The sequence below is a fragment of the Mustela erminea genome, chromosome 6, assembly GCF_009829155.1.
Source record: "Mustela erminea isolate mMusErm1 chromosome 6, mMusErm1.Pri, whole genome shotgun sequence".
Classification (NCBI taxonomy): Eukaryota; Metazoa; Chordata; class Mammalia; order Carnivora; family Mustelidae; genus Mustela; species Mustela erminea.
Window position 1 is genome coordinate 108,773,259 of NC_045619.1, and position 10,462 is coordinate 108,783,720.

Here is a 10,462-nt window from a genome sequence, read left to right on the forward strand (position 1 = left end):
GTCTTTGGCATTAGTGGTGAAAGATAATGATTGCTTATTTTAGAGTAATAGCAGAAAATGTTGAGAGGAGGGGAAAACTTTATTTTGCTATATTAAGATATACTAAGAATATTTTGAGATATATTTAGTATTTCCTGATGAAACAGAAGGAGAGGATGATGATGAGGTAGATGCTTAGCTAAAATAAAAACTTAAAATTGGGATAAGATAGAGAAATGATGGAGAAGTGCTGTTTGTAGTTTGTATTCTTCAGTAGGATAAGTTATCTTCTGGCTATCTGTAATTAATGATTTCAGCCATTGATGGGTGTGCAGTCCTTATACACTGTGTTTGGTTGTGAAGTGACTCTATAATCATGCATTAGTGACCAAGTCCCAGAACTGTTGAGTGGTCTTATATTACCATTGTAACTGATGAAAAGATGAGAGTTTAAGAGATCAAATCCCATAATATTATAGCCGTGAAGGTCTCATTTATGTGCGATTTGAAGCCTGGGAGAGGAGCCCATTTGAGGAAATAATACTAATGGCAGATTTTTTTTTTTTCTTTTCTTTTTTTTTTTTTTAAAGATTTTATTTATTTATTTGACAGACAGAGATCACAAGTAGGCAGAGAGGCAGGCAGGGAGAGAGGAAGGGAAGCAGGCTCCCTGCTTAGTAGAGAGCCCGATGCGGGGCTCAATCTCAGGACCCTGAGACCATGACCTGAGCTGAAGGCAGAGGCTTAACCCACTGAGCCACCCAGCGCCCCATGGCAGATCTTTTTAAAAACAAAAAAATCAGGGGCACCTGGTGGCTCAGTCAGCTGACGTCTGACTCTTGATTTTGGCTCAGGTCATGATGTCAGGATGGTGAGATCAAGCCCTGCATTGGGCAGGCTGGGCGTGTAGCCTGCTTAAGATTCTCTCTCTCCCTCTTCCCCGTCCGCACCCCACCTACACAATCTTGCTCTCTCCCCCCGCAAAAAATAAATAAATAAAATCTTAAAAATACAAAATGAAATAAAAAATAAGATATTAACTGGCATAGATTCTAGCTACTTTAGTACTTTACGCCCTCTGTTTCCTTTAACCTCAATCTTTTTTACAAGTATCTTTGCCCCCCAAAATTGGTTATTTTAATATCCAACTAAGTAGTAGTCTTGTTTTTTGTTTTTTTAAAGATTAAAAAAATTTTTTTTAAGATTTATTTATTTATTTGACAGAGATCAAAAGTAGGCAGAGAGGCAGGCAGAGAGAGAGAGAGAGAGGAGGAGACAGGCACCCTGCTGAGCATAGAGCCTGATGCCAGGCTCAATCCCAGGACCCAGGATCATGACCTGAGCTGAAGGGAGAGGCTTTAACCCACTGAGCCACCAGGTGGCCCCCCCCTTTTTTAAAGATTTTATTTATTTATTGACACAGAGAAACACAGCAAGAGAGGGAACAGAAGCAAAGGGAGAAGGGGAAGCAGGCTTCCTGCCAAGCAGGGAGCCTGATGCGGGGCTCGATCCCAGGACCCTGGGATCATGACCTAAGCTGAAGGCAGATGGTTAACAGCAGAGCCACCCAGGTGCCCCAGTAGTAGTCTTGTTTAAGAATAAAGGTCCTGGGCGCCTGGGTGTCTCAGTGGGTTAAGCCGCTGCCTTCGGCTCAGGTCATGTACTCAGGGTCCTGGGATCGAGTCCCGCATCGGGCTCTCTGCTCAGCAGGGAGCCTGCTTCCCTCTCTCTCTTTCTGCCTGCCTCTCCGTCTACTTGTGATTTCTCTCTGTCAAATAAATAAATAAAATCTTTAAAAAAAAAAAAAAAAGAATAAAGGTCCTGGGGGCGCCAGGCTCTCTGCTCAGCAGGGAGCCTGCTTCCCCTCTCTCTCTGCCTGTCTCTCTCTGCCTACTTGTGATCTCTGTCAAATAAATAAAATCTAAAAAAAAATGCTGAAAAATATTTTTAAAAAAGAATAAAAGTCTTAATAGTCAATAATAAAAAGATAATAGAATTTTTATTTTTAAAAATATTTTTAAAGATTTTTATTTTATTTCTTTGATGGACAGAGATCACAAGTAGGCAGAGCAGCAGGCAGGAAGAGAGAGGGAAGCAGGCTCCCTGCTGAGCTGAGAACCTGATGCAGGGCTGGATCCCAGGACCCTGAGATTATGACCGGAGCTGAAGGCAGAGGCTTAACCCACTGAGCCTCCCAGGTGCCCCGAATTTTTATTTTTTTTAAAGATTTTATTTATTTATTTTAGGTAGAGAGCAAGGAAAGGAGCAAAAGGAGAGGGAAGGGGAGTGGGAAAGAATCTCAAGCCGACAGCACAGGGGCTGATCCCACAACCCTGAGTTCGTGACCTGAGCCGAAACCAGGAGTCAGATGCTTAACCAATGAGCCACCCAGGTGCCCCAACAATAAAATTTTTAAATGGGCAAAAGATTTAAATAGACATTGTTCCAAAGAAGATAAATGGCTAATAAGCTCATGAAAAGATGTTCAGTATCATTGATCATTAGTGAAATGCAAATCAATACCAAAATGAGATATCGCTTCACATCCCCGTTGGATGGTTCTAATAAAAAAATAAAACAGACAGTAACAGGTGTTAGGATGTGGAGAAATTGGAATTCTTCTACATTCCAGGGAGGAACATAAAATGGTACAGTTGCTTTGGGAAATAGTTTGGTAGGTCCTCAATAAATTAAACATAGAATTATGTGACCCAGCAATTTCACTTCTAGCTCTATTCTCAAAAGAACTGAAAGTATATGGTCAAACAAAAACTTTTATGTGGATATTCACAGTCACCAGAACATTTGAGAAACAACCCAAATGTCAACCAACTGATGAATTAATAAGCAAAATGTGGTCTATCCCTACAACAAAATACTGCAAAGTCTTAGAAAGAAAGAAGTGCCGATATACACTACCATGTGGACGAACCTTGAAAACATTACCTGCAGTGAAAGAACCGAGACACAAAGGGCCATGTACTGCGTGATTGCATTTATACGAACTTCCCAGGGGAAGGAGGAATTGCTTGGGAGTCGGGGGGCGGGGGCAGAATCTTACTCTTTGAGATGATGGAAATGTTCAGGAATTAAAGAGTGGTGGTGTTCGCATACATTGTGAATTGTGCGCCTAAAAATGGTCAGTGTTAGGTTATGTAAGTTTTATGAATGTAAGTATCAATACTAAAAAAAGAGTATAAAATTTTTTTTAAATAACACCAATTTCTTTTTTATTTATTTATTTATTTATTTATTTATTTATTTTATTGTTGTGGTGGTGCCAAAGTGGAAGCCCAAGATGTGGGAGTATCTTTTTAAAAAAATTTTTTTTAAGATTTTATTTATTTATTTGACAGACAGAGGTCACAAGTAGGCAGAGAGGCAGGTCGAGAGAGAGAGAGGGAGAGAGAAGCAGGCTCCCTGCTGAGCAGAGAGCCCGATGTGGGGCTCGATCCCAGAACCCTGGGACCATGGCCTGAGCCGAAGGCAGAGGCTTAACCCACTGAGCCACCAAGGCGCCCCTATGCAAGAAGTTTTTAGTTTTGATTGACTAATGAAATTATTCTACTTCATATGAATAGCAGCTGTCATCGAAATAAAATTGGAATTAACTTGCTTTACATAATCCTATTCAGACTCTCTGTAGCATATCTGTCATCCAGACATTCTGTGAAGCTTTCATTAGGTGTTTATGAAAGTCGAAGTCCATTGGTTCTCTTCCTGCCTTATTTATTTATTTATTTATTTATTTATTTATTTTACTTGTTTTTTTAACATAGTTTCCACACCCAGCATGGGGCTTGAACTCATGACCTCAGGATCAAGATTTCGCATGCTTTACTGACTCTTCATGCCTTCCCGATCACATTGTAACCTCTGGGTTCCCCTACCATCCTGTGCATATACCTGTCTTAAAGCTTTCTGTATCCTATTGAAATTAGTTATTCATACGTCAGTTTTCAAATCTAGACAGTGAATTTTTTACGAACAAAAATCGAGTCTCATCTCATTCTTGTAATGCTAGTGCCTAACCTGGTGCCAATAACAGGCAATAAGCACATGTTGGGTCCTATTAAACTAAACTGCTAAATGTGAAAACCAGGACTGGCATTATTTATCTTTATTACTTTGGCATGAAGTGTCTTCCTAGAGAGAGAAGGACGAGTCCTGCATTTCTGGCTTCCCTCTGGCCACTGCTCTCACATAATTTTAAAGTGGAGCTGTCCTTGTGGAGCTGAAAGACTCCATCAACTAACCATTTCCTATGAAATCGAGTCCATATTTCTTACCTCTCTGTCAGGTTTCCCAGAATCCCTTTCCCAACTGAACTTTCTATTCTTCATGTGCACTGTGCACTACTCAAACTGGGTTACTTACTGTTCCCCTCTTTTATATTTCTGTGCTTTTGCTGGTGGTGTGTTTTGTACATGGGCTTTCACCATGGAACCTGACCCATCCTTCAGATACCTAAAATGTTCCAGGAAGCTCTGTCATTTCCCTGCCTGCTGCAGTCCTCACCGAAAGAAGTCAGCACCTTCCCATCTCAACTCTTTTTTCCCCCCATCTCAACTCTTATTAGCACTTGTACCGTAGGATAGCATTGCCTAAATGATCAGTTCCTTGAAAGCAAGGTGCTTGCCTTTGTTTTCTCTGCTGTTTTGCATTACCACTTCAAATATAAATACATTGAGTTAAATATAAAAATCAAATTTTGGTTTTTTAGCTTCAAGGAAACTGGTCCAAGGACCGTGTTGTTAAAAATTCTTCCTCTGCAATGGTCTACAGGTAAATGCTTCAATCAGAAACTTTTTTATTTATTTCTAGAACTTCAGTTTAGGAAAGAATTTTTTTCCAGATTTATATTTGTTTTATTTTTTAAAATGTTTATTTATTTGAGAGAGAGAGAGTGCACACACAAGCAGGAGGGCCCAAGGGAGAAGGACAGAATCTCAGGCATACTCTGTGCTGAGTGTGGAGCCTGATGCCCAATGGGACCAAGCCCACCACCATGAGATCATGACCTGAACTGAAACCAAGAGTCAGACACTTATATATATGCATTTATCAGTCAGAGAGAGAGGGCACAAGCAGGGGGAGCAACAGAGGGAAAAGCAGGCTCCCCACTGAGCAGGGAGCCTGACGTGGAACTTGATCACAGAACCCCGGGATCATGACCTTGGCCGAAGGCAGCTGCTTAACGGACTGAGCCACCCAGGCATGTCAGATTTACATTTATTTAAATGTATTTACCATTCTTTATATTGACTCTCCTCCTTCTTTTCTAGGGCACTGTCTTTAACCTTGAATCAGAGGAGGAGGAATACCCTGGAATTGTTGCAGAAGATAGCAATGACATTTATATCCTGCCCAGTGACAACTCTGGACAAGTCAGTCCTCCAGAGTCTCCTACTGTGACCACTTCCTGGCAGTCAGAGAGCTTACCTGTTTCACTGTCAGCCAGCCAGAGTTGGCACACAGAAAGCCTCCCAGTGTCCCTAGGTCCTGAGTCCTGGCAGCAGATTGCAATGGATCCTGAAGAAGTCAAAAGCTTAGATAGCAACGGGGCTGGAGAGAAGAGTGAGAACAACTCTTCTAATTCTGACATTGTGCATGTGGAGAAAGAAGAAATTCCTGAAGGCGTGGAAGAGGCTGCCGTGGCACCCATCATCTTGCCAACCAAGGAGCTGCGGGAGGTGCTCCCCGAAGCACCAGCTCCCTTGCTTCCACATATCACTGCCACTTCCTTGCTGGAGATGAGGGAGCCTGACACAGAAGGGATGACAGCGGAGAAAGTCAGCCCTGCTACGTCTTTGTTCGTGGAACTTGAAGAAGAGAGCTTAATGAAGACAAAAGCAGCAATGGTTGAATCTGTTGAACGGGAAGCTGAGGGGATCCCCACCCTGGAACCCACAGCAACACTGCTGAGTGAAGAGGAGCAGCGTGTGAGGAGAGAGGGTCTTCAAGAAGGCCCCTCCCCTGCTGAAGAGAAGGCCAGCCCCCTGTTTGAGGGCAAGTCTATACTGCTATTTGGAGGGGCCGCTGCCATTGCCATCCTGGCTGTAGCAGTGGGGGTAGCACTGGCTCTGAGAAAGAAATAGATTTTTCAGAAAAGAAAGAAGACATAAAAGATGTAAGGTTTTAGCTATACTGACTGAATTTGAACCACCAACAGCTGATTTGGACATTTGTAGAACATTCTGGGGTAATGGGGGACTTCTGCTCAACAAGGCAGTGATGGATCCGCACAGTAGGGCTTCAGGTGGAGGGCAATCACGTTTGTCTGACTGTAAGCTCCAAGGGCCTTGACTTCTGCGAAATTCGGCATCTTATGCGTCAAGCACTCCCTCTAGAACAGGGTTTCTCAGCCTTGGCATTAATGACATCGTGATTAATTCCTTGTTGTAGGAGGCTGTCCTGTGCGCTGTAGGATTGTTTAGCAGCGTCCCTAGCCTCTAACCACTAAATGCAAGTAGCACCCTTCCGCCAGTTGTGATAACCAGAAATGTTTCCTGACATTGCCAAATGTCCCCTGGGGGCAAAATTGTTCCCGTGAAGAGCCATAGCTCTATAGGGAAACGGTTAATTTTGGAGAATCTGGGATAGAAGTTCCCAGGCAAGAGGGCTTGGTTGTGGGCTCTTCAGCTGCTGATTTGTTCCTGCCCTTGGAATTTCATCTTTCCTGATGAACATGCTGTGGTTTTGCAGCCATTCCTTTGTGGCTCTTCTTTTCTTCCCCACCTTCTTAGTCCTGTAGCGGGAGGGTGCTCTCCCCTTATGTCTCAGCTGCCTCTCAGGTACTGCACTGCTCCTCTTCACCCCCAGGTTCTTTATAAGGCCCCATGGGAGAGTGCTTGCTCCGGGCCCACTAAGTCCCTGATGCTTCCTACAGCTCCACCTTGTAAAGATTTTGCCTTTAGTCATCTTAAAAAAACACAAATATAAAAGAGACCTAGGGTTCCCTGCCTGTGAATGCAAGGGCAAGTAACTGGTTAGAGAGCAGTATTTGTCTGATTTACAAGCAGGATGACTTAGATGGCCTATCGAGGTCTCTTCTGGCCCTTTTATATATGGCCACCCTGTGGAGCTTATGGTTACTTGCTGGCAGCATCTCTGTTGCTAGATGGTTACAGTCTATACTCTGGGCTCTGTGTTTTCCCTTTATCTGGCCTGTCTTCTTACTGGTCAGCTAGCTTCTCTGTGGTCTCTTGCTGTGTGATAAAGATTTTGTACTTGGTCTTACAGACCAATTGAATGATAACTCTTATTAAATACAGAAAGTCTCCCTAAATACTACTGAAATAAAAAGTAGCAAAAGAGAAGCTTGACTTTCTTGAGGCTACCCTTGAGATTCTAGTTTGGCTTTCACAGTTCAAGAATAAGACTTCTTCCCTGAACTCTTTACGGTCCAAATGCCAGAGTGATAAACCAAAATTATTCTAATCAGTATAGTTGAGAATCAGCATAACTTTCTTGCATCTGGCCAATCCCATCCCTAAAGGAGGGTGGGACTGTGTCTTTTCATGCGGGAGGATCAGTGTCACTATGCAGGACACACACGCTTGGTACAGGTCATCTCAGATTTATCTTAGTAAATGTAACAAATTACTTTTTAGATCCTGAAATTTGTAATAAAATTACTTTACTATCCTGATCACCAAAACTTACGTTTTAAATGTGCTTTCTTTTTTAAATTTATATTCTAAAATGAAATCTCCTTAAAGCAATATTATGTCAAAGTTGGTTGAGGAAAGGTCTGAAGTACGTTTGTCTGTTCAGCTTTATTATGCAGTGTGTCTTTTTTTTTTTTTTTTTTTTTTTTAGATTTTACTGGTTTATTTGACACACAGAAAGAGAGATCACAAGTAGGCAAAGAGGCAGGCAGAGAGAGGGGGGTGGAAGCAGGCTCCCTGCTGAGCAGAGAGCCTGATATAGAGCTCTATCCCAGGACCCTGGGATCATGTCCCCAGCCGAAGGCAGAGGCTTTAACCCACTGAGCCACCCAGGCACCCCTGCAGTATGTCTTTATGTTCTGAGTTTTCATGTCTTAGAGAGTGATATTCTTAAGGGTTTTGGTGCACTTTGATTAGAGTAGCTAGAGTGGGGAGGAATGCAATTAATTTAGGAAAAGATGGTTTTCCTTGGACTCTGACATTGGGTTACTCTGTATTCTAATTGCTACTTTTGTGTTTGCATAGGGTAAGAGCAAACTGGTGAGTTACCTTGATTTTTTTTTTTCTTTCATAATAAAATGTTTTCCTTCCAGTGTTCACACTTTTAAACTCTGGACCCTCAAACCCATCCTCAAACCCTCAGACACATTAAAGTACTAGTAGAAGCCAGGTTTATTTTGGAGCGACTAAAAGGTGATCTGTGGCTAAGGATGTTTGAGTGTGTGTTCTCCACAAAAGGAGCCTAAGATGTGTGACAGGATGCTGCCACGCCCCGATTGTCTCCCCATCTGTTGAATATTAACCCAAAGTGATCTGGCCCATTGTATCTTCCTGACTACTAGTTAATATTCTTTTCCAGTGGCTTTCTCTAGAGTAGATCAATGTCATTTCCTGAGTAAAAGGACACATCAGTGTCCCCATTCCTTCTTCACTTCCTTACCCTCTGCCTCTGGCAGTGTAAGGGAAATACCCTGATAAGGACTGCTTCTTACAGCAGCTCCCATTTTTTGCTATGAAAAAAAAAAAAATTCTCAACCTCCCATTTCCCTCTTTTTGGTGGGGTTGGTCGTAGGCCATTTCTTCTCCCCCTCCTAACTTATATTACATCTGAATCTAAGGTAAAAGGCAGATTCAGAATAAATCCAACTTGTTTATTTACAGAGCTCAAAGGTGGAATTAAAAAATCATTTATCATTCCTCATTTTTTTTTTTTTTAAAGATTTTATTTATCCATTTGACAGAGAGATCACAAGTAGGCAGAGAGAGAGGGGGAAGCAGGCTCCCCGCCGAGCAGAGAGCCTGATTTGGGGCTCGATCCCAGGACCCTGGGCTCATGACCCGAGCTGAAGGCAGCGGCTTAATCCACTGAGCCACCCAGGCGCCCCTCATTCCTCATTCTTTGAACTATTCAGAAAAAGTTTGTGTAAGTCCTCTAGAATTCTTCTTAATTGCTTTATTGAATGTAATGACTTCTGAAAACTTGGCAAAAAGCCAGTGAAGATTTTTTGAGAAAAAATACCAGAATTAAAGAATTCTATTTTATTCTCTCTGTATTAAAATAATAATTCTGGGCCCAAAGAAATCAGTATCTACAGTGTGCCTTAGGGGGACTCTTGCAATCATCACTGTTCTCTAGCAAGCTTTCTAGAAACCAAAAAGCAACTGAAATGGAAAAGCCATCTAGTTCATACACTGACCACTTGATACCTTCTGTTGCTTGCATTTCTGTACCATCTCTGCTGTCAAATGCAGCTGCTCCCTGGGTTTGTCCTGGGGGAATTAACAGCCCAGAGATGGGGTTTTTTGAACCACAGCTACCATTAATTTCTTGTGGAAATTAATGTCCACAGCGTTTGTGCTAATTCTCTCTAATAATAATACAAAGTAATGTTCCTTGCTTTTTTTCCCTAAAGGCATGATGTGGACAAGTGTCATACAGAATTTTGAAATTATTTTAAGAGATGCTTTACAGAAATAAAAAGGTATTCTAGGTAACATCTCGTCCTTTCTTTTAATTTCTGAGGTCTTTTTGCACAAATTTATCAAAGAACTTGAGGTGGTGATCATGTTTCATAGGGAGCCTATTGACTGGTTACTTATAGAAACAGTTTCTGGCCTCTGACCCAATTTCTTCACAGGCCTGACAGTAGTCCCCTTGTCTGCAGCTTCATTTCGCGTGGCTCGGTTACGCGCGGGCGCTACGGTCCGGAAGCAAACGATCCTCTTTCTGATGTATCCTCAGGTCAGTAGTAGTCTAATGCCTCGTCACAGTGCCTGATCATTCACCTCCCTTCATCTCATTGCATAGGCCCGTTAGCATCTTACGCCAGGACAAGAGTGAGTATCAGTGCAGTGAGATACTCTGAGGGAGAGACTACATTCGCCTAACTCATTACAGTATATTATTATAATTGTTCTATTTTATTGTTGTTTTACTCTCTACTGTGCCTAATTTATAAATTAAACTTTACCACAGGGATGGACATATAGGAAAAATCATATATAGGGCTCAGGACGACCTGCAGTTTCAGGCATCCACCACCGAGGATAACGGGGTGCTACCCTACTCAGCAACACGGTACGGGAAGTTTTCTTAAAGGAGGAATGAGATCTGCCGTTAGTGATCACCGCCTCCTGCTTTACCATTCATCACTTAGGAGGTTCAACTGTGAGTTGGGTTTGAGTTTAGGATACCTATTTTTTCTGTATTATCCTTTTCCTTAAAAAGTGTGGGTCATTTTAACAAATAGTTGAACACTTAGTTTGCCAGGGATTGCTCTAGAGCGCCCTCACATACCTTAGTCTATCTTCAC

General features: G+C 42.2%; 1 protein-coding gene across 9 annotated transcripts in view; it reads left to right on the plus strand.

Annotated features, from left to right (window-relative positions):
• The window catches only part of BCL2L13 (BCL2 like 13), an 83,690-nt gene extending 75,865 nt beyond the window's left edge, over window positions 1-7,825 (plus strand). For 8 of the 9 annotated variants that reach the window (XM_032349257.1, XM_032349258.1, XM_032349260.1 and 5 more), the window contains one exon: window positions 5,265-7,825. In XM_032349257.1, the coding sequence (XP_032205148.1) occupies window positions 5,265-6,077 (813 nt within the window). In that variant the 3' untranslated portion in view covers window positions 6,078-7,825. The remainder of the gene's footprint in view (window positions 1-5,264) is intronic. The other variant, XM_032349264.1, reaches the window with a different exon arrangement.
• The last annotated feature ends 2,637 nt before the right edge of the window (window positions 7,826-10,462 follow it).